The following is a 19,865-nucleotide window of genomic DNA, read 5'->3' on the forward strand; positions in this document are numbered from 1 at the left end:
GCTCTTGGGACACTGCTCCTGTATGAGATCACAGGAAACAGGGGAAGAACCTGCTGGGAGCTGGCCTCAGGGTACTGCTCCAGGACACACATTTTCCCAAAGAAATTAAAATCCTGGCATTGGGGTTGGAGGAAATATTCATAGGATGGATCTACTGCCTTGAGTTCCAGGAGAAGTAATACAAAGGACCCTGCAATGACATTGGGTCTGTGCATCAGCCAGAACCCCAAACTCAGCTTTTACTCATTTATTGACGTCACACCCTGGCAGGTGCCACAGCCTGGCCTGGCACAGAGAGAGCAGCAGCACACACGGATTTGCCTCTCAACAGAGCAGCCTCAAAGTCCACTCCAGGCACTGGTGTGGTTGTGTGTCACTGCCTCTGCTGCCCCACACCTCTTCCCACTGCCAGAACGCCCCTGGCTGCATTTGAGCCTGCAGGGGGTTGCACAAGTGACCCTGCTCTTTGGAGTGTACTTATCGATCCTCTCCCCTCTTGTTGACACTGCCCGAGCCAGAAGTAACCAGCCCTCACTCAGAGCAGTGGCAGTGTCAGCTCTGCACAGTGAGGACTGGCCGAGTCTTCCTCGTAAAATCAGCCTGTCCCAGCCTGGGCACAGAGACCACAGCACTGCTGAGCAGAGAAGGGGCAAATCTGCTTTTCAGGTTAGAACAGCGCTTTGATGTTGGGGAACAGGGGTAAGAGAGAGCAGGCAGAGGGGGTCAGGGGATGGCTGGTCCTGTCCTGGGCTCTGCAAGGACAGTCTGTCAGTCTGTCCTGTCTGTCTCCCTCAATCCCAGCAGGTCAAGCGCAGAGTGGGTCATTTGATGGTGTGAGGGGAGGAAGGGAGATAGAGAAGGGATGATAGCCAAGTTGAAAACTCCGAATCTTCCTGTCCTTACCTGTCTTATTTGATTGCTTTGCTTGAGGGCATTTCTGTCCCCTTTCCTGTTTGTCCTTTCTGTAGCTGATTCTGGCCTGGTGAGATGATGCTCTGGAGTGCAGAGCAGCCAGCACAGGACACTTGTTTTCCTCAAGCACTGCAAGCACAGCCATCCTGCCCAGCTCTGCTGTGCTCTGCTGAGCACAGCTGGAAGGCAGGGGAGAGACTGGGGGGGCTGTGCAAGGGAGAGGATGCTCCTGGCTGCTGCTGCCCTGCCAGACAAAGGGGCTTTGCCATGGCCATCCCCACACTGCCCTGGCATTGCAGTGATTCCCTCTGGCTGAATTTATCCCACTGAGTGCTGGGGATGATGGATGTGTCCTCACAGAGCCCCTGCCCAGCCCCTGTCCAGTGTTTGATGGCTGCTGGACAACACTTGTGGTTTGTAAGCTGGATATCCTGAATCCTCTTGCCAATCATTAACCTGCTCTTTCAGGGCAAATGCAGCTCGGTGAGAGTGCCAGGGCAGCACGTAGGCACCAATTAAATCCCTGGCAGGATGCAGGCAGTGCACGTTACAGCCATTGCTGGCACTCCTGCCCTCAGCAGTGCCAGTGTTCTTCCTGCCGCCGGCTCTCCCTGCAGGCAGAGGGGAATGCAGTTAATGGGTGACCACAGCAGGGCACCCACTGTGTCCTTGGCAGGGGTCATGTTTTGGAATTTCCTTTTCCTAGCGTTTCAGGTGTGTTTATTATGTGCAGAGCTCTCCACTGACAATTCTGGGGCCACATATGGGGTAGTCTCCAAGTTCTATCAGCTTATTCCCTGACTTCTTTGTTATTTATGTGTTAGTTACCCTATTTTTAGAAGACTAATAACATACTACAAGAGTAGTAATCCTAGAGCTACTCCTGTCCAGAACGATGCAGGAATGGCTGAACTCACACAGGGAACACGGAGTCCTCAGTGTAGGTGTCTCATGGCAGCTGCTCTCCTGATCCCATGTCCTGACATGAATGGCTTGGTGAGGAGATGACCTGGGAAGACGGCCCCATTTCCACTTGGCATTAGGTAAGAGGGGAAAAATGATTCAAGCTTGACCAAAGTGCTGGTGGGAACACGACTGCTGTCATGAGAAGTTCCTCCTTGGCTCAGATGCAGGGCCTGTTTCTTCTCCTCTCACTGCACTGGAGGCCTCAGGGCCTGAGCTCACATAGATGTCTAAATTACAGCCCATGAGGACACCCTTCCCAGCCAGAATTTGCCAGGATCTTTGTGTAGGTCCTGGCCAAGGGCTGATCTCCCTGCTTCCCATTGTAGTCTGGAGATTGGCACTGAAGAGGGTGATTTACTCATCCCTCCAAACTGCCCTCTGGGGGACTCTTTTCTCTTGGCCAGAAAGGTATTTTGGGGGATCTTCTTTTGGCCAGGCTGAAGGTCTCCTTGTGAATCCCATCCCTCAGAGCTTGCAGACAGCATATTCCCCGTGGCTCATCCCTCCACTGGCACTACAGGAGATAATTAGTGCGTGGCTAAGTCATATGTGCTGAGGGTCAGGGAAGACAATGAGGCAGATTTTCCCCTGGAGTAAAGACATGTCAACAGAGTTGCACTGCAGCGAAGTGATGGCATCTGTCAGTGACCCTGGCCCTTTCACTGAGCAAACAGCCCGGGGCAGAGCCTTCCTCCAGAAGAATGGCATCGTCTGGCAGCCAGGCACCCTTGTGAGGCACACGTAGGGCTCCCCCAGGGCCTGCTGTCCCCAGGAGACACTGCCCAGGAGCCCTCATCCCAAAGCCCTGTGCCCACTGGAACTCCTTGGAGGCCCCTCCTTGGTGTGTCTGTACAATCAGCCCTCAGGAGAACAAAGTACCTGCCCTTTGGGGACAGCAGGGGCGAGAGCACAACTTTGAAAAGCTGATTTCCAAAGGAGTTTTGTGATATTTCAGGAGCACTTGGAGATAGTAAAATAGAACAAAACCAGACTGGTCACCTTTGGCACACACGGATCAGGGCAGGACTTATCCCTTTGACATCCTACAGCTCAGTTCTTCCAGTGCACAGGCATTATCCATGTTAATTAAAAGGACCATGGTTAATGCTGTGAAGCAAGGTTGTTTCTGTGCTTCTTGGAATAGGGAAATTCTCTTTGCATTTATGCTCCACATGAAAACTGATCCATATCTCCAACCTTCATCTCCTTTCCCCTGAGTCTGTCACCAGACATTGTACAGCACAGTGGGGAGATCAGGAGGGGCCACTCCATTGGCTTGGGCTGTGAAAAGCAAGAAAAAGCTCTTGGATTTTCAAGGGGATCTTACAGTCCAGGATAATTTCAACAAATTGTGGTGGCAAAAATAAGCTCTTTTGACAGTACAAGTCTTGTGCATTAAAACAAAGTAATCCCATTTGGGTTCACCTTGATGTTGCTGTGCTCCAAATGCCAACATCACTCTTTATTCTGCTCACATTCCTCTCTGGTTCCAGGTAAAAGACCAAATGTCTCTCACCCTGTTGTTGGAGCTGAGTCTGTCAAGTGTGACCCCTTATGTGCCACTAGTAACTCCCTAATTCATATCTTTGGGACTTACACCCCCTTACCTGTAAAAGATCACATACCTAGGTGGTATTCTAATGCAGCAGTGGATTTTTCCAGTTGCTCCACCTGGTGAAATGTGCTGTGGCTCGACACTGCCATGCAGCCAATTATCATTAGAACATCTGTGCTCTGGCAGCCGAAGGCAGTGTGTCCATTGATGCTCTCAGCTCTGCCCTGGCAGAGAGCCCTGATGTGCTGACGTGCCAGGGTGATGTTTTCTGTGGACTCTGTGTTAGAGCCTCACTTTTCCAAGCTGCTTTCAGCATGTGCTGCCTGCAATGCAGCCTGTCCGAGAGCTGGTTTGTAAAACAAATGGTGTATTCTGGCAGAGAGGGTTGAGACAGCTGGGAGAGAGCAATGGCTGGGCTGGGAGCTGTCTTGGAGTTGCATTCTGGAGCCATTTCAGCCCTTTGATGATGAGCATTCCCACACCTTCCTCTACGGAGGGAGTGGGGAACATGAAAAGCCCACCCCCCATCATGCACCCATTGTCCGTCCCAGCAAGGTGCAGGAGCCAACAGCCCCTGGATGTCCCTAAATGTCCTCAAATGCCTCTCTCTGTGCATTACCTGACTCCTGAGGCAGCACAGCAGTGGGGACTACAATGCCCAGGGCTGCCACAGGCTGTGCTGAGAGGTGAGAACATTCAGAGAAGGGTATTGAGCCGGGAGCCAAGGCAGAATCAGCCCTCCAGTTTAGGCTCCCATGTCAGAATGTGTTGGTCCAAATGGATCAGGGCAGACCTACAGTCAGAGGGATCCAAGAGGTCTTTGCATACTGTCAACATTCATTTAAAAACTGCTCCACATGTGGCCCCAGCTCATGCAATTGCACACTTGACCGCATCCTGTAAAACAGGGCAGTGCCTGTTTCCTGGGAGCTCTACCAAGTCATCTCCAAGTGCTTTTAATTTACTAATAGAACTAGTGAGATGCTCCTGCTGTGTCCTTGCGCCGTGCCTCCCAGGAGAACAGCTTGTCAGGGTGTTAAAAAGATGCCAGTGTGCTTCTGTGAAGGGCTTCCTATGGACAATGATTTGCACAGCCCAAAGAAAAGTCCTGCTCGGATGACATGTGTAACACTGCAACTATGTCCAAGGCTAATGATTATTTTCCACATAAATGGAATTATATTTGCCTTCAGCAACATTGGCCACTGGGACCTCATTCTAAAACTGGCAGCACTTTCAAGGCTCTAAATAAAGTGACACAGACCTGAGGTAAAAGCTTGGGGTAGAAAGCACATGGAGATGTTCTCATGAGAAGAGCAGACAGGATGGGTTTGGATAAGATGGCTGAAATGGAAGGAAATGCAGCAAGCCAGAGGGTCTCATGTGGGAGCCCCACCGCAGTCTCACGAGTGGCACTCAGTGTGTGTTGAAGGCTCCTATGGATCCTGTTAAAATGGGCAACAAAAGGTTCTGCCTGTTAGTCAGAGCCATCCCAGAGAATGAGTCATAGCCAGCGGGGAAGGCGATGCTCCCTCCCGCAGCGCCGCAGAGCTCTGCAGCAGAGCTGCTCCTCTGGACAGGGAGCTGCACGGCTGCCAGGGCCACGGGCTGCCAGGGGACATGGGCTGGGAGGTGACACGGGCTGTGAGGTGGCATGGGTAATGAGGTGACACAAGATCTGTGGTGGCCTGGGCTGTGTGATGGCCTGGGCAGTGAGATGACACCAGCTGGGAGGTGACACATGCAGTGAGGTGACACGGGCAGTGAGGTGACACAGGCAGTGAGGTGACACAGGCAGTGAGGCGACACAGGCTGTGAGGTGACATGGGCAGTGAGGTGACACGGGCTGGGAGGTGACACAGGCTGGGAGGTGACATGGACAGTGAGGTGACATGGACAGTGAGGTGACATGGACAGTGAGGTGACACGGGCAGTCATTGCACCCACCCTCTCCTGCTCTTTCGAGGCACGTCTGGCGGGTCAGATGAGTGTGTGCAGCTCAGCCTCACGTCTGTAGTCCACTGGAGTGTGTATTTGGGGGACTCGAGGTGCTTGCCCTTCCTTTAGGTCCAGATGAAGCTGCCAGTGATGTGTCCAGGGCAAACCCCGGGGGTGGGATGTGCAGGCTGGAGAGGGGTGAGTCCCCTGGGTGTCTGTGCTGAGCGCGTGGCACTGCTGAGCGTGCGGAGCCCTGGCTGCTCAGCATCCCTGCTGAGGAGGGTGCAGAATGGGTGTCTCCTCTTCACATCCCTTCTGGCAGGCAGGTCCCACTGTCCATCAGCAGAGTGGCTTTTTTCCAGCGTGGACAGCCTGTGCTGGGCTGCTGGGGCTCAGACCCTCCTGGGACTTTCTGTGTGACTGTGAGCAGCTGTCAGACCAAACCACCCACCACCCTCAGAGTGGGTTCAGAGGGAGATGCTCACCTAGCAAACCCTGGGAAGGGACTTACCCAAATCCTATCCAGGCTCCAGAGCCTATTCAGCCTGCAAGGCCCGTCCTGTTGAGCAGGGGTGACCCTCCAGGCAGCATCCCAGGGCCAGGAATGGTTGTCACTTTGTGAGGGTGGTCAGCAACCGAGTAAGAAATGTCTGCTGTACTTTTCAACAGAAAGATTTCCAGACTGCAGTTCAACAAGGTGAAGCTTGAAGATGCTGGGGAGTACAGCTGCGAAGCGGAGAACGTTTTAGGGAAAGACACCGCAAAAGGCAGCCTGAATGTGAAAAGTGGTAAGTGAAGAAGCCAGCAAATGTCTCGAGCTGTCTGCCATTCCACAGAAAGGTTCTGCACATGGTCTGTCTTGTATTTTGTTTCATGCTTTCAGGATATCGAGTAAAACAATCTTGGGAGATAAGAAAAATGCAGCTTAGCATAAATGTTTATCTTTGTTATCTGTCACTGGCAATGTGGTTAATTTACATTTTAAATAAACTTACAGTCTATGTATTTTTTAAAAAAGGGGTAAGGAGGAAAGAAAGGCTGGTGGGCTTGATGGTTTCATTTTTTAAAGAATTTCTGAGAAGCAATATTCACCAGAAGACAAGTAATTAGACCATAGCTTTGTGATGAGTGAAGTTGCTTCTGGTTTTCATCCTAGAATGTGTGCTCCATCTCTTAGAGCTCAGCGGATGGAGTCTGAGGTTAGGTGGTTTTATTATTATCTTGGTCATAATAATTATATTGCTTAACACGATGGTTTGGATGCACCCTCCAGCTCAGAAAGTCCCTACAGTGGCCGCCAGAAGCTGGGAGGGCACAGCTAGGGAGGGGGTGACTGAATTTCCCAAGCTCTTCCTCCTGCCATTCACAACGGGCACTGTGGCAGCCTGGCTTTGAGCCCTGGCCTCTGGCTCTGGGCTCTGCAGACCTTTGCTGGGATCCATTTTTGTTCTCTCCCCAGCGTTATGCCAGGGTGAGGGAAGGTAGCTTTTCCCTGCTGCTCTCTGGCAGTATTTTCTCTCTTAACCTCAGCGTGTTTGCCATCCTGACTCTTTTGTTCCGTGGAGCTGCAGCGTCACACAGCCTCCCCCTCGGTTATCCTGCTGCTCAATCCCAGCCCTGGCACGGCCTGCAGGAAGGCTGCCCGTGCTCACACCTCCCTGCCTTCATCCTCCCTGCCTGTGTTCTCAGCCCTGCTGCTCTGCTGGGTTTATTTCTGATTGTGATAGAAAAGTGACCCATGGAAGAAACTGAGGCAGCGCTCTCCTATTTTTTTTCCCCTGGTTCACACTCTGACTGTCCCACCCCATGTAAACTGCTCCTGTTTGATGGGAGCTGCATGTGCAACCTCCCTTCCCTGTGTGCAGCCATCAGGGCCCTGCCTGCCTCCTCTGCTGCCCCTTCCCCATCAGCAGCACCCCTCTGGCAAGAGGAGGAGTGTGGTTGAGCAGTGCCTGCTGCCAGGCTCTGACCTGCACTCCAGGTAAATGCACATCTGGCATTTATCTGCCTCCATGCCAGGGTCGGCTCTCCCTCCACGCTGTGGGGCAGGGACCACTCACAGCAGCCATGGGCTCACACCTGAGCTGCCCAGAAATGTGTCAAGAGCTGAAAAACATGAAAGACACACAAAGAAGTCTCTGTGAATCCGGTGGATTCCGTGCCTGGGTGAATCCATGCTCTCAGCTGCTCAGCTGCACACACTCCTTGCTGCTGTTTGCAGACCTGCCAGGACAGCAGGGCCAGCTGGAGCCCCTGCAAAGGCAGCCGAGGTGATCGGGATCCCTGGAGCCTTTTTTGTCCCTGTTACCCCTATGCACTCCTTTTTCCTCTTTCCCCTGGAGCTACCCAGAGTTAAGCAGCCTTCCCCAGAATGCAGGCATGTCCTGGAGTATTCCTCTCCCTTTCCTGCTGCCCCTTCTTGGGGTCTTGCAAGCTTTCCTCACTTCTGCAAGCTCCCTTCTTCTGTGATATCTTTCAGTAGAAAACTCAGGGAATCTGAATCCACACATGTGTTGTCTCCTGTTTCTTCTTCCCCAAGTTCCTTAGCACTGATCCTGTTGTGGCTTCCATTGCAAAGTGATCTTTGCTCTATTCCAATATCACATTTCAGTTTCAGAAAAGCAGCTTTTCAGCCATAGAGATCTGCTGCAAGTCACCAAAACCACCACATCTTTAGAGACAGAGAGACAGACAGAGAGTGGCTGCAGAGCAGGGACCCCCTGGCATTCAGGAAATGCCCTTCAGCCAAACCCTCACCTCATCCCTTCTCTAGAATTCCAGTATTTCCACAAAACTCTCAGCTCACAAATAAATCCTTTTGCATTGAGAAACTTTGTGAGGGTGTTAATTTCTGAGGAAATTCTTCTGGACTTAGTCAAAATATACTGTGCTGTGGTTGTATTGCTGATTTTTACGACTTTCAAGTAAATTAGATGCTTTCTCAGAAAAATGTCCCATTTCCCAGTTCTCTTTAGTCTAATGTTGGTATCACATGGCCATGAGGGCACAGGTGAGATATGACTGTTTCAGATTCTCTTTTTCCTCAGAAAATTTCTAGGCATCTCCTCGACTGCTCTGCCTCTTATTAAATACTGCAGAAAAAAAATCAAGTTGTTAAAAAAACATCTTTCTGCTTGCAGATTTTTGTGGTGGTGCCACCCCTGTCTCTGGCAGGCAGTGCACCCCAGCCCGGGCTCCTGGGGCTTTTTTCTTTGTGCATCCAGAGGGTGTGAGGGACTTCTCCAAAGGTGTTGGTGCTGCCAGCAGGGTTGAATAGAGCTGGTGCCTGTGGGCACTGGGTTCCCAGAATCCTGGTTAAAAAAGAGGTTAAAAAGGAGCACACTACCTGTGCTTGTCTTCCCTATTGCCTGGGGCCCTGACCTTCCTCTGTTTCATGTTCCTCCACCTCTTGTAGGAGCATTAATTCGTGCTGCAGAACTTCACGAACCCCTGGCTCTTCAGAAAATCCCACCTTTTCTTAAACTCTACTTTTCCCCCACTATCATGTCCTGCCATCCCATCTCTGCACTCTTGTGGCCATCAGGGCTAAGAAAACCTCCCACAGTTTCATTCATCTCCTGCCAGGTGAACCCTGGGCCATTTCTGCCTCTTTGTTGTGACACGAGGCCCTTCACAGTGAGGGGACATCGTGCCCTGTGCCATCCCCTGCAGGGACACTCCTTGTCCTGCCTCTGTCACCCCAGTCCCCTGCCCTAAACCAGCACTAAACACAGCCCCCAGCCCGTGCCCCCAGCAGCAGCTGCCCCTCTGCTCCTCCCCACAGTAGCTAAGCCCACCCTGCTCTGCTCAAAAGAGACATTTTGTTCACTACTTTCTTACCTTAATTTCCCCAGGAACAACGAAAGCACCACAAGTCTTACCAGCCTCAGAAACTAAAATAGTTGTTATGGAAGAAGAGTGTAAGTACCTCTCCCCCACTCCCCCCATACAGCTGCTTTCCCCTAATTTGTTTGTTATTATGAGACATTTTGCATAAATGCTTTATTGCCTCCTGGAATCTTTAATCACTCCTTCTGTCTGATTTTTCCCAAAGCCACTGATCTTTCTTTCCCTAGATCTTAAAAAAATATGATTTATATTGCTGTTGTCTATCTTGGAGAGGGAGAATTTGATAACTATTACAATGGCAGCTTGAAGAACATACTACTTAAAATTGCAACTGAAGTTTAAGCATTCCCAGCTCTTTCAGGACATGGAGTTATTGATACTTGCAAGATCTGCTTGTTATGGCTTTTGATTTAACAGGGTTTTCTTTTATTGCTTTGTTTTTGGATTTGGATTTGGGTTTGTTTTTTTTTTTTTGAGGATAGTTGATAAAATCAAGATAGGCTGTAGGAAGTACAAGAAAAAAGACTTGAGTCTTCTAAGCATAGGTAATAAGAAAATTGCAGAAAAATCCATCCATGCCCTGCCATCCCATTTTTTCTTCTGAGTCTCCAGAAAGCAAGAACAGATTTCCCCAAATGCTTAATTTGATTTAATGTGGCTGAAATGCTTTTCAGCATTCCCTCCTATTCAGCTGTCCCAAAAGCAGTAGAAAATGGGCACAGAGCAATAAAAATCAAGGAAGGGATACAAGTGTAGGTTAGGATCCCGGTGCCTGGATGTTGGCTCAGCAATTTCTGGTGTTATGTCTGTGTCAGGGGGTCTGTCCCCACTGGGGACCCACCAGGATCCTGGCAAAAGCCTTGGGAAGCCAGGACCAGGCTGGGGTTTGGAGATCTGTGCTGAGTTTCCATCCCAGCTGCAGATGCCCAGAGCTGAGAGCACAGCTGGCTGTGCCTCACTGTTGGCAATTCTGCTCTGCAGATTTTATGGGGATGTTGCCTCATTTGAAAGCTCAGTCTTTTATGATTTTAAAAGAAAACTGATTGCAGCCACAGCAGGCACTGGCCAGGTATTCCTTAAAAGCTTTTCTGATTAGAAAATGGCACTTAAAATGTGCTCTTGTGTAGTGCTCAGCCTTGCACTGCACTGGAGACACCAAGCTGAGATACAGCATCATTAATGCCATGGCCACACCATCCTTCCCCAGGATTTTTCCTTTGTTTTCACCAGAAGAGATCCATGCTACTTATTTGCATCACATTAGATAAATACTATTTTCTTAAAAGCCAAATCTCAGAAAGGAAACATAGAGATTTCCCCTTTTGGAAAACTTCTTTCCTCTGTGGGTGCATCATCACTGTTCCTTTTTTTTTTCTTATGATGGGAAGAGATTGCAAGGTCCCCAGAGTTAAAGTTGTAACTTTTTCCTTTGCATTCCTTTTTTGCAATATCTCCCAAGTGCTATCTGGATAATTCAGAGTCTCTCTGATTTTTATGGTGATGGATGTTGTATCATAGAGCTGCACGTGTGTACAGCACATGGGGAGGTGATGATGTTGTGAGGTGGGATGATCTGGAGACCAGACAAGTAGCTCATTCTTGTCAAAATCTTGCTTTTCTTTTCAATATCTGTATTCAGAGTCACCTGTAGGTTGTCCCTACTCTCATTGTTTCACTAAAATCTTGTGAATCCCTTGCTGGATTTTAGATACTGCTGCCCATAGTATCTGGTATGTGAATAGCAGGAGGTTCCACTCAGCTTCATTTGTGGTGCAGCCGCCTCATTCCTGGTGAAAAGGTGCTCAATAAGACACTTTGTTTTGTTCTTGTCATGGGCTAAGGCTGTGCAGCTGGGTGGTCACAGCGGCTCAGCTCTCAGGCAAGAACTTGCAGGGATGGGTAACTCGATCGTGTGCCTTGATGGAGAGAGGAAGGTCCTTTCTGCTCATTTCAGCATCCAGAGAGCTCAGAATGGTGACATGATCCTGTCACAGAGCAGTGGGGGGCAGCTCAATGAGGTTCAGGAGGCTGTGGCTATGGATTTGTGGGGTAAACAGGATAGGGACCAGTGCTGACATTTGGGAGCATTCTGATAGAAGCAGAAATGGAAGAAGGGTCAGAGAAATCTGCAGAGCTTCTGAGATGGAAGGCTTATGAAGGACAGAGATAGTAAAACCCTCTCAAAATTTAATTTTAAAAAGGCAAGATAATGTTTGAAGTCTCTGAGAAGGTCAGGTAATCCCTTGTGCTTGTTTTCCGCTGTTGAGTTCTCCTCCAGTTCCTTCCCTTGACTTCAAGAAGCAGGTGAAGCCCTGAGGGTAAGGAGAGGACACAGGCCAGGTGGAGGAAGCGTGGTTTGGATACTGCCAGGATACAGGAGGATGTGCCAGTGGTGGGCAGGTGCTCTAAACCAAGGTGGACCAGCTGCTCCCCTGGACTCTGCTCGTGCTCCTTGCTCGCTCTGGAGCTGGGTGAGTGCCTGGCTGAGAGCTCCATCAGCCCCTTGGGCTGTCAGTGCCCTTGGCTGAGGGTGCCCTGCAGCAGAGAGAGGCTCGGGGTCACGGCAGAAGGTGAAATGGGGAAAGAGCAGAGCAGGCAGTGCTGAGTTGTGCTGGGAGCAAGAGGACTGGGGGGTAATATGAAGTGCCTGAATGAAAGCTGGGCTCTCTGGGTCTAGTTTGGGGGCCTTTATTTCATCTGCTGGGGATCACAAGCCCTCTCTGGAGTCCCTCTAGAGACCCCTGTGGGAAAGGTGGCTGAAACAGTCCTTTTTTCTCCAATAAAGTCTAACTCTCCACACACCAGTGTGGGTCCACAGCTGTCACCTTGCACTGTTTGTAGCCTCACTGGTGTAGACTCACCTAGGCAATTCCTCTGCAGTTTAATCCCCTCCCTGATGCCTAGCATGGCTGGGTGTTGGAAATGCTCTCCTCACTCTGTCTCTGCCAGGTGAGCTCAGCCTGATGGACTTGCACGATTGCAGTGGCTGTGGTGTGGTTTGTGAGTTACACACCCCACAGGGACACGTGCCACCAGGTTATGGCTGAGCCGACCCCCCAAAGCTGCTCCCAAATCCACTCTGGCATGGCCTTTACTGGGTGACCATGGCACACCTGCCTGTGAGTTGGCTGGTCAGTACCTGGCCCCTTGTCCGGTTTAGGGCAAATTTGAGAGGAAACCTCCAAATGGGATCCCTCTGGAAAGCAAACCCAAGTGGCCCCTTTCCCAACTGGTCTGGGAAAAAAACTCCTCAGAGAAAAGTGGAAAAAACTATTTATTTAACAAGCAAAGTGCCCACAAGCACAAAAAACGAGTAGCATGAAACAACAAAACCTCTCGCTGCTCTGAAGAGAGATGGCAAATTGAGAGAGTCCTTGCTGTGGGTGTAGCTGGGCTCACTCAGTCCCTTATCAGTCCCTCCAGCTGGAAAATGCCACCAGGCCCTGCTGGGCCACAGGCATGAGATCCCAGTGTCTCTCTGGGTTTTCAGTCCAGGACAGGTTTAAACAGCCCCAAGAAAAAGGAAATAAAACAGTCCAGGGAGCTTCTCTGCCTCAGCTAGCTCAAACTAAAAGCAAAGGAGATCGCTGTGCTGCAGACAGCACAGTCCAGGAGCACAGTGTGGAGGAGTGAGGCAGTTCCTTAAAACAAACTGCACACTTCTTCTCTCCCCCCCTTCACTCTCAGAACCAGTCTGAAAGGTACAGAACACAGTATCCAACCCAAGCAGAACAGACCATTGGGGATACAAACATCCTAAAGTCACCCCAGGACAGCCCTGCAGCCTGAGCCCTGGGCTCTCCTGGAGCTGCCAGTGCTGCAGGGGTGAGCAGAGTGCTCTGCTCTGGAGCTGAAGGGTGTCCAGCCAGCCCAGGGCAGACACAAGCCCGGACATGTGAACAGAGGCATTTTCAATATTAGACTAAAAATCAGCCTTGGCGTGGTCTTTGCTCAGCCAATTTAAACCCCATTGCTGGAGGTGTGGTTGTAATTGAGCGGAACCTGCACGCACGCAGGCACGGAACCTTGAGGTGATGTGGTGATCTCACTGCCCGTCTGCAGAGAGCTGTGTGGTGCCTGGCAGCTGCAGACCCTGCTCCTGGCTCATTTTGCACGCTGTGTGTTTTTTAAGTAGTCACACAGCTGCCACTTTGAGGTGTGGTGTAAAGACAGGCAGTGACTCCAAAGGCAAAGAGGGGCAGAATGAAGTGTGGGGTGGGAGCTGATGTCCCCTGGGAGCACCAAGGCTGAGCCCAGCCCTCAGAACTGGGCTCTGGACCAGGGGATCTGCTCCATCTTCTGGCTCCATCCTGGGATCCTGGTGTGTTGCTTCACTTCTTGGGCTTCAGCTGCCCTGCCTGTGAAGCTTTCACACTGGAATTGGCTCTGCGAGAGGATTTTTAGGCTGCTGGACAAATCCCCTCATTGAAGTATCATGTTGCTGCTATTACAATTGATGATGGGGATTTGGGAAAATGAAATGCTGGGCTGCTGTCATGTGCATTTTCAGACCCCTGTGGCAGAGAAGAGCATAGGAAGGGCTCCCTCATAAAGCTGCAGAGATCATTCAGAGGAGCAGCTAGAAGCTTGACAATAACACAGGACTTTGCCCCTGCAATAACTGCCTGTCCCATGGAAACAGGCAGCCCCTGAGTGCTCAGAAACCTTTAAACTTGTTTCTTAGTGAAACCCCTGAACAGTGCAGATGGGAGAGGTGGGGAATGCAACCTGTGCTGTTTTGATCAGCAGTGTGTGATGCTCCAGGATGAGTGCCTTGCAGTCTGGTGTTTGTATCTTGGGATGAACTCCTAGTCTGCAGCTATTGATCCTAATGATCCCCTCGGGAACTGGAAACATGATTCCAGCAGGATGTATTTCAATAAAACGCAGGGGTAAATATTTGGTCATTTCCAAATGAATAAACACACAGCAGCAGAATTTTTATGAGCTCCAGAGTTCCCAGTCTGTTGTCAGGCAAGCCCCAGTGTGCACAGGCCCCTCTGATTTTATGCACAGATAGCAGTGGGGAGCATCCAGACTCTGCTCAGGTTTATGTGAGAGGAGGTGTCGTACCACACATACAGAAATCTGCCACAGAGGGAATGGTGAGGATCCCCAGCCCCTCCATGTATTAATCAGTGTAAATCATGGATTTACTGTGGCTCGCACCAGGATTACAGCGCTGCAACCAAGGAATAACTTGGCCAGACACCTTCTCATCCATGTTCCTCTAACAAGCAGTTGGATGAACTCTTTTGAGGGGAACCTCAGCCATTCTGTGTTTTATCAGTAAGTACATGAGGCATATACAGAGCAGGCAATCTGTATACACTCCCCAACCAGCTGAGTTCATCTGTCTAACCGAATGTCTAAATATTGAGAGAATAAAGTGTCTGTACTCTATGAACCCACCAGCCAAAGTTATTTATAAAGAAGAAAAGGAGCGGCGAAACCATCGCTGTCTCCCTGCCCTCCTCGACAGTAGCTGTAGTTCGTGAAAAATTAACTATAATTTATAGTCCAAGCTGCATTAATTAACTCTTTGCAGGGGGAGTATTTCACCAGACTTCTGAGAAGAGCCTGGTGATCTGCCTGCAAAGGTTAAATGACGTGCATGGCAGGAATTGTGTAAGAATCCCTGCACAATCATTAATGGCCTTTCTGCGTAGATGGGCTGTGTGAAGGGAAGTCCACCTGGCACAGTCACTGCTCTGGCTCCCTTCTCTGCTGCCCCGTCATTGATGGTAGTCCAGAATAACTGAGGCATGTGGTGGAAAATAGACTCTGAATGACTCCAGTGCTCTGAGTCTCTTGTGTTTATGCTGCTCTGTCCTCACTGGCAGGGGCAGCAACAATAAAACGTGGCTGCAGATCATTCACAAACACGTCATCAAGAGGCAGCCCTCTTTTCCCTGTCCTCACCTCCTTACTCTCCTCTTTCCTTCACCTCCTTATTCCCCTCTCTTCCTTGTCCTCCCCTCCTCCCCCCTTCCTGCCTGGTTCTCAGTCCTGGGGCTGAAGAGCAGCTGGAGGTCTGACCTGCTGATGGGTGAGCTGGTCCAGCCCTCCTCTCACCCTGCAGGGTCTCTGACCAGTTTGCCACTGTGTGTCTCAGGGCACCTTGCTTATTCCCACTGGTCAAAAGGAAAGGTCACCACTTGCTTGCCTCATGCACACTCCTGCATGAGGTTTTCTGCTTTAATTTGCTGAAGTACCTGGGGAGGTTCTTGGGATGTGACTGGTGTTACTGCACAATCCCCTCGTCACGTCCCACTGCCTTCATGAGTCCTGTTCCACCCTGCTACCACCCAAAACTGCTCCCTTGCTTATGCAGTTCTCCACTCATCTCAGCAATTTTTTAACTTTCCAAGTCACTTGGGATAGATGGATTTGTGTTGGAGGCTGAATGAAGGACTCGTTGTGCCACATCAGCCAACGGGGGGTAAAGTCTGCCTGGTGCTGTACTGCAGTTAATGTGAAATAGCTGTGGGAAGTAAGTTCTGGATCTCAGGCACTGCTGTGCAGTGCTTGGCAGAGAGGTGAAAGTACCTGCATGGCTCTAAATAAACCGTGTGTGAGGTTCACTTTACCAACATCCAAATTTCCAGATGACTCTGGACCAGGCATGCAGCTGTTGAAGTATTTGCAGTGGCCCAGGCTGAAGGGGAGCAGAGCTAAACACAAAGTCACTTGTGAATCTGGGAATTATCCCACTAGTCTGGTGGAAACCCACTGAAATTTCTTTTGGCATCACGCTTTGAGGTGTTTGTGTGTGATCTGCAGCCACAGGTGTCAGAGAGCCACACTTCAGCCCAGGCACAATGAACATTTTCAAAGGGAGACATTTTGCTTCCCTTTTCCTCCCACTAGAGCTTGGCTGGTTTCTCCATCCTTGCTCCTTAAATATTTGCTCTCAGGAACGTGAAGCCCCAGCTGCAGCAACATCCCAGGGTGATCAGGCACCTTGGGAGGCTCTAGACTGTGTTACCACACTGCAGTGAGATTTCAGGGTTGTAAGAGAGAAAGATCTGTGTTCAGTACATCAAACCTCACAAAAAACATTAGGAATGCCTATGACTGGAATAAATACCCCATAAATACCATGTGTGCAGTATGGTCTCACTATTTCCAAAGAGAAAACAGAACCAGGGATGACCCAAAAACAAATAAAAAGAGATCATTGCTTCCCAGCTAGGGAAGGAGATGCTGGCTGTGCCTGTGATGCCACAGGGAGCACAAACAAGGGGGGATAATGACTGACCAGTTTTTTCTAATCCAAGAACCAGGGAAGGGCAGGTTAAAAGAATTAAAGGGAGATGTGGCCCTGCATGCTGTGTGCATAGCACTGGAGCTCTTGTCACAAATATTGCGGATGCTGCAAGATTAGAGTTGTTCAAACGGCAACTAAACATGTTGGTGGAAGAATCTAACAAAAGCCACTAAATATGACATTACTGTGGCTGCCTTGGGTTGTCTCTGAGTGCCCATCCTGGAGGGCCTAAGGAAGATTATCACTCCATGCTTCTGCTGATCTTCTTTTTTAAGATCCCACTGTTGGGGCCAAGGCAGGGCTTTGGCCTGACCAGTCTTGTAGTCTGAAATTGCCTCATTTTCTGATGCTCTCTTCTCAACAAGGACCTGCTTCTTTCTGTGGCCTTTGCCACATCTCTGTGCTGGCAAATGGACTGTAGTAATGATCCCATGACTCAGTTTTAAAACACTTCGTGCTTCTTCGGGATAAAAGGCAAGGTACTTGCAGGAAACAGGGTTTAAAGGATCATGACATTAGCAAGATGCTTTTACTAGAGGTGATCAACTATGTATTTTCCTGACAGGCACAGCTCTACTGACAACTCTCCCCTAGAAGTGCCCAACATGCCCAAACCTCAATCACGTCAGGCTCTTCATTACCTGTTTAAAAGGGACAAAACTGTTTCTGTGGGATGAAGATCCCATGCAATCTCTGGCTGATGAGCACTGTAATCCTCCCTGGTGTCACCTCACCAGCACTGCACCTTCCCATCCACCTTTCTTGGTGGGTTGGGTATCTTCATATCTGGGGTGTTTCCTACAGGGAGGTTTCTGGGCTCTGTTTTCAGTTCTCCCTCTCTGCCCCTCTCTTGCTGTGGCAAAGTTTGTTCCAAAATCATTCCCTGTAGGGTTTATGATGCGAGACTTGGCCAGATGGATCATTTTGCTCACAACCAAGTGGTGTATTTGATGGCTGCAGGGGTGACAGCTCCCTGCAGCCTGTGCTTGTTATTCCTCCACGTGCCTTTCAATCTGCACCAGCCCTTTGGCTGATGAAGTTTCAGTGCTCCCTGATCCAATGGTACACTTGCAGAGACCCACACTTATCAGAGACCCACAGCTCTCCTCTCCTGAGCAGAAATGTGCTATTATCTTGTAAAGGTATAAATTATAAAGTCTTGTCTGTATAATGAGTCTGCATTCCCCAGATAAATTACACAGGCTCATAATGGCCTTGGCTTTTAGTTACCATTAATCTTAACTGGGAGGGAGTGCTGAATTTCCTGCAGAAGTGTAGGATTTGGATTTTTGAGAGAGCTTCACTGGAGGCTTGGTCAAGCCATCCTCTGCTCCAACACTCCAGTGTGTGCACTCTGCTGTCCACATTTGGCTCCCAGCTGGCTGGCAGGACGTGCCCCCAGGGAGCAGCTGCTGTCCCAGGGCTGTGAGCATCTTGGCTCTCTGCTGGAGTGTTTTCCATGTCTGGTTAGCAGAGCACTTTGGGACAACAGGCTGTGCCCTGGATAACTGTGAAAAGACAGAGCCAGAGGCAATGGTTATTCAAGGCAAAGTGTGGAAACAGCTCTGCTCCTGCACAACCCGGCCTGTCAGCCAGTGGGAGGCATCCACTTCCTTGTGGGAATGGAAGACAATGGCTGGGACAGCTCGTGGGTTCAGCCAAAGCGAGCAGGGAGCTCGGCCCAGCACAGGTAACAGCATGGGCACAGCCCAGTGGGAATCTCCTCCTTCAGAGAGGCACGGACCCCAAGAACAGCAGAGCCAGAACAGACTTGTCCGGGCTGCTCCAGTGCCAAGCATCACCCAGGTGTGAGAGGCTGCACAAGGTGCTGGGAGCCCTCCCTTGCCTGGGAGAGCCCAGATGTTCCCAGCAAGTGCTGGGCTGGAGCTGCAGCTGGGAATGCAGCCCTTGGCCCTGGCGTGTGGCTGCAGCCAGAGGCAGCCTGGGAGCCCCTGCGGAGGTGGGATGAGCACAGAGGGGTGGGAGCAGCCCTGGCTCCCTCCAGGGCAGGCCAGGGCTTGCCCTGCTGCTCCTCTGGGGCTCTGCCTGGCTCCTGCCTGGCTCTGGTTCAAGCTTCCTTCCTCGAATCCCGTGTCAGAGAGTTCAGTCTCAGGGATGGTGTCACCAGCCTCTCCACGAGGCTCATTTGTGCTTTGGGAACAGGATGGTAGAGATGGAATGTCTCCTCAGAAGCCTTGACTGCAGCATAAAAGGTGCTGCAAAGTAGGCAGGAGCCACACTGCTGGAGGTGTAACTGTGATAGGGTCTGAGCAAGATGGGTAGTCCAGGAAAGAGAACTATTTTTAATGAGTTGAAGTATTCAGTTGTAAAAAAATCCATGCTTTTTAGTGCCCAGCACTTATCAGAATTATGTGAGATGGGTCTGCATTCCCCAGAGGTGCTCACCCTCTGTAACCTGTATCAATGCTCTAACAACTGATTTTTCCTTCCTGGGAGCCTTTGTTTTACCTTTGGAGACTCTGCTTTAGGCTGTAAGCTTATTGGAGTCTCTCAGAGACAGGAATTACAGTGAAATTCTGCAGACTGCCTTCAGGTTTTCTTGTAGCTTACAGGACTGTGACGCTTTTCTCTAGAAGGAATTCTAGATTTGGAAAAGCACCTGTATCCCAGGAAACTCGAGCCATGCTGCCTCACAGCAGGAGCTGGGGCTGGCTGACTTCTGCTGCTGCACTTCTGGCTCTGGTGGGGCAGGACAGAGAAACGCTCAGGGAAGGGGAGGCACAGGTGGAGCTGTTCTTGTGTGTGCCAGGCCTGCTCCTGCCTCTGAAAACTGAGCTGACAGAGGTGTGGGGTCCCCTGCAGCACCTCTGGGTGTGGGTGCAGTGTCTTGATGTCCTCAGGCCTCGTCACTGTGACTCTGTGACTCTGCTGCTCCTCTTCCTCCTGACCTCCTGCTTGCCTGCTGGCACAGCATTCCGAGCAAGGACAGCAGGAAAGGGGCACTTCCCTACAGTTTGCCAAAAAAATTATCTTCTACTACGTGTTTGCTGCTTAGAGGAAGATGAGCCTTCAGCTCCTCACTCACTTGGCCCCTTTTGCTGGGAAAGGAAGGGTCGAGTTTCAGCCCTGAACCTGAAGGTGGGTCTGAAGGCACAGGCAAAGGTTTGTAGCTCTGGGGATTTAACTTTGGCAAATGAACTCGTAGCAAATCATCTGAGGAAGCAGAATTGCCCAACGAAGGAAATAACAATATATCCTTTTTGTGTGTGTTTTTGTTTTCCCTGCAGTAACCACAACTCTCTCCTCCTGGTCCGGGCATGCCAGAAAATGCAACGAAACAGCCAAGTCCTATTGTGTCAATGGAGGGGTGTGCTACTACATCGAGGGGATTAATCAGCTGTCGTGCAAGTAAGT

General features: G+C 50.3%; 1 protein-coding gene across 3 annotated transcripts in view; it reads left to right on the plus strand.

Annotated features, from left to right (window-relative positions):
• Window positions 1–19,865, plus strand: part of NRG2 (neuregulin 2) — a 112,546-nt gene that overhangs the window by 60,370 nt on the left and 32,311 nt on the right. For 2 of the 3 annotated variants that reach the window (XM_063413670.1, XM_063413669.1), the window contains exons 3-5: window positions 6,041–6,159; window positions 9,226–9,291; window positions 19,739–19,859. In XM_063413670.1, coding sequence (XP_063269740.1) covers window positions 6,041–6,159; window positions 9,226–9,291; window positions 19,739–19,859 — 306 coding nt within the window. The remainder of the gene's footprint in view (window positions 1–6,040; window positions 6,160–9,225; window positions 9,292–19,738; window positions 19,860–19,865) is intronic. The other variant, XM_063413673.1, reaches the window with a different exon arrangement.

The sequence above is a fragment of the Prinia subflava genome, chromosome 16 (genome assembly GCF_021018805.1).
Source record: "Prinia subflava isolate CZ2003 ecotype Zambia chromosome 16, Cam_Psub_1.2, whole genome shotgun sequence".
NCBI classification, from domain to species: domain Eukaryota; kingdom Metazoa; phylum Chordata; class Aves; order Passeriformes; family Cisticolidae; genus Prinia; species Prinia subflava.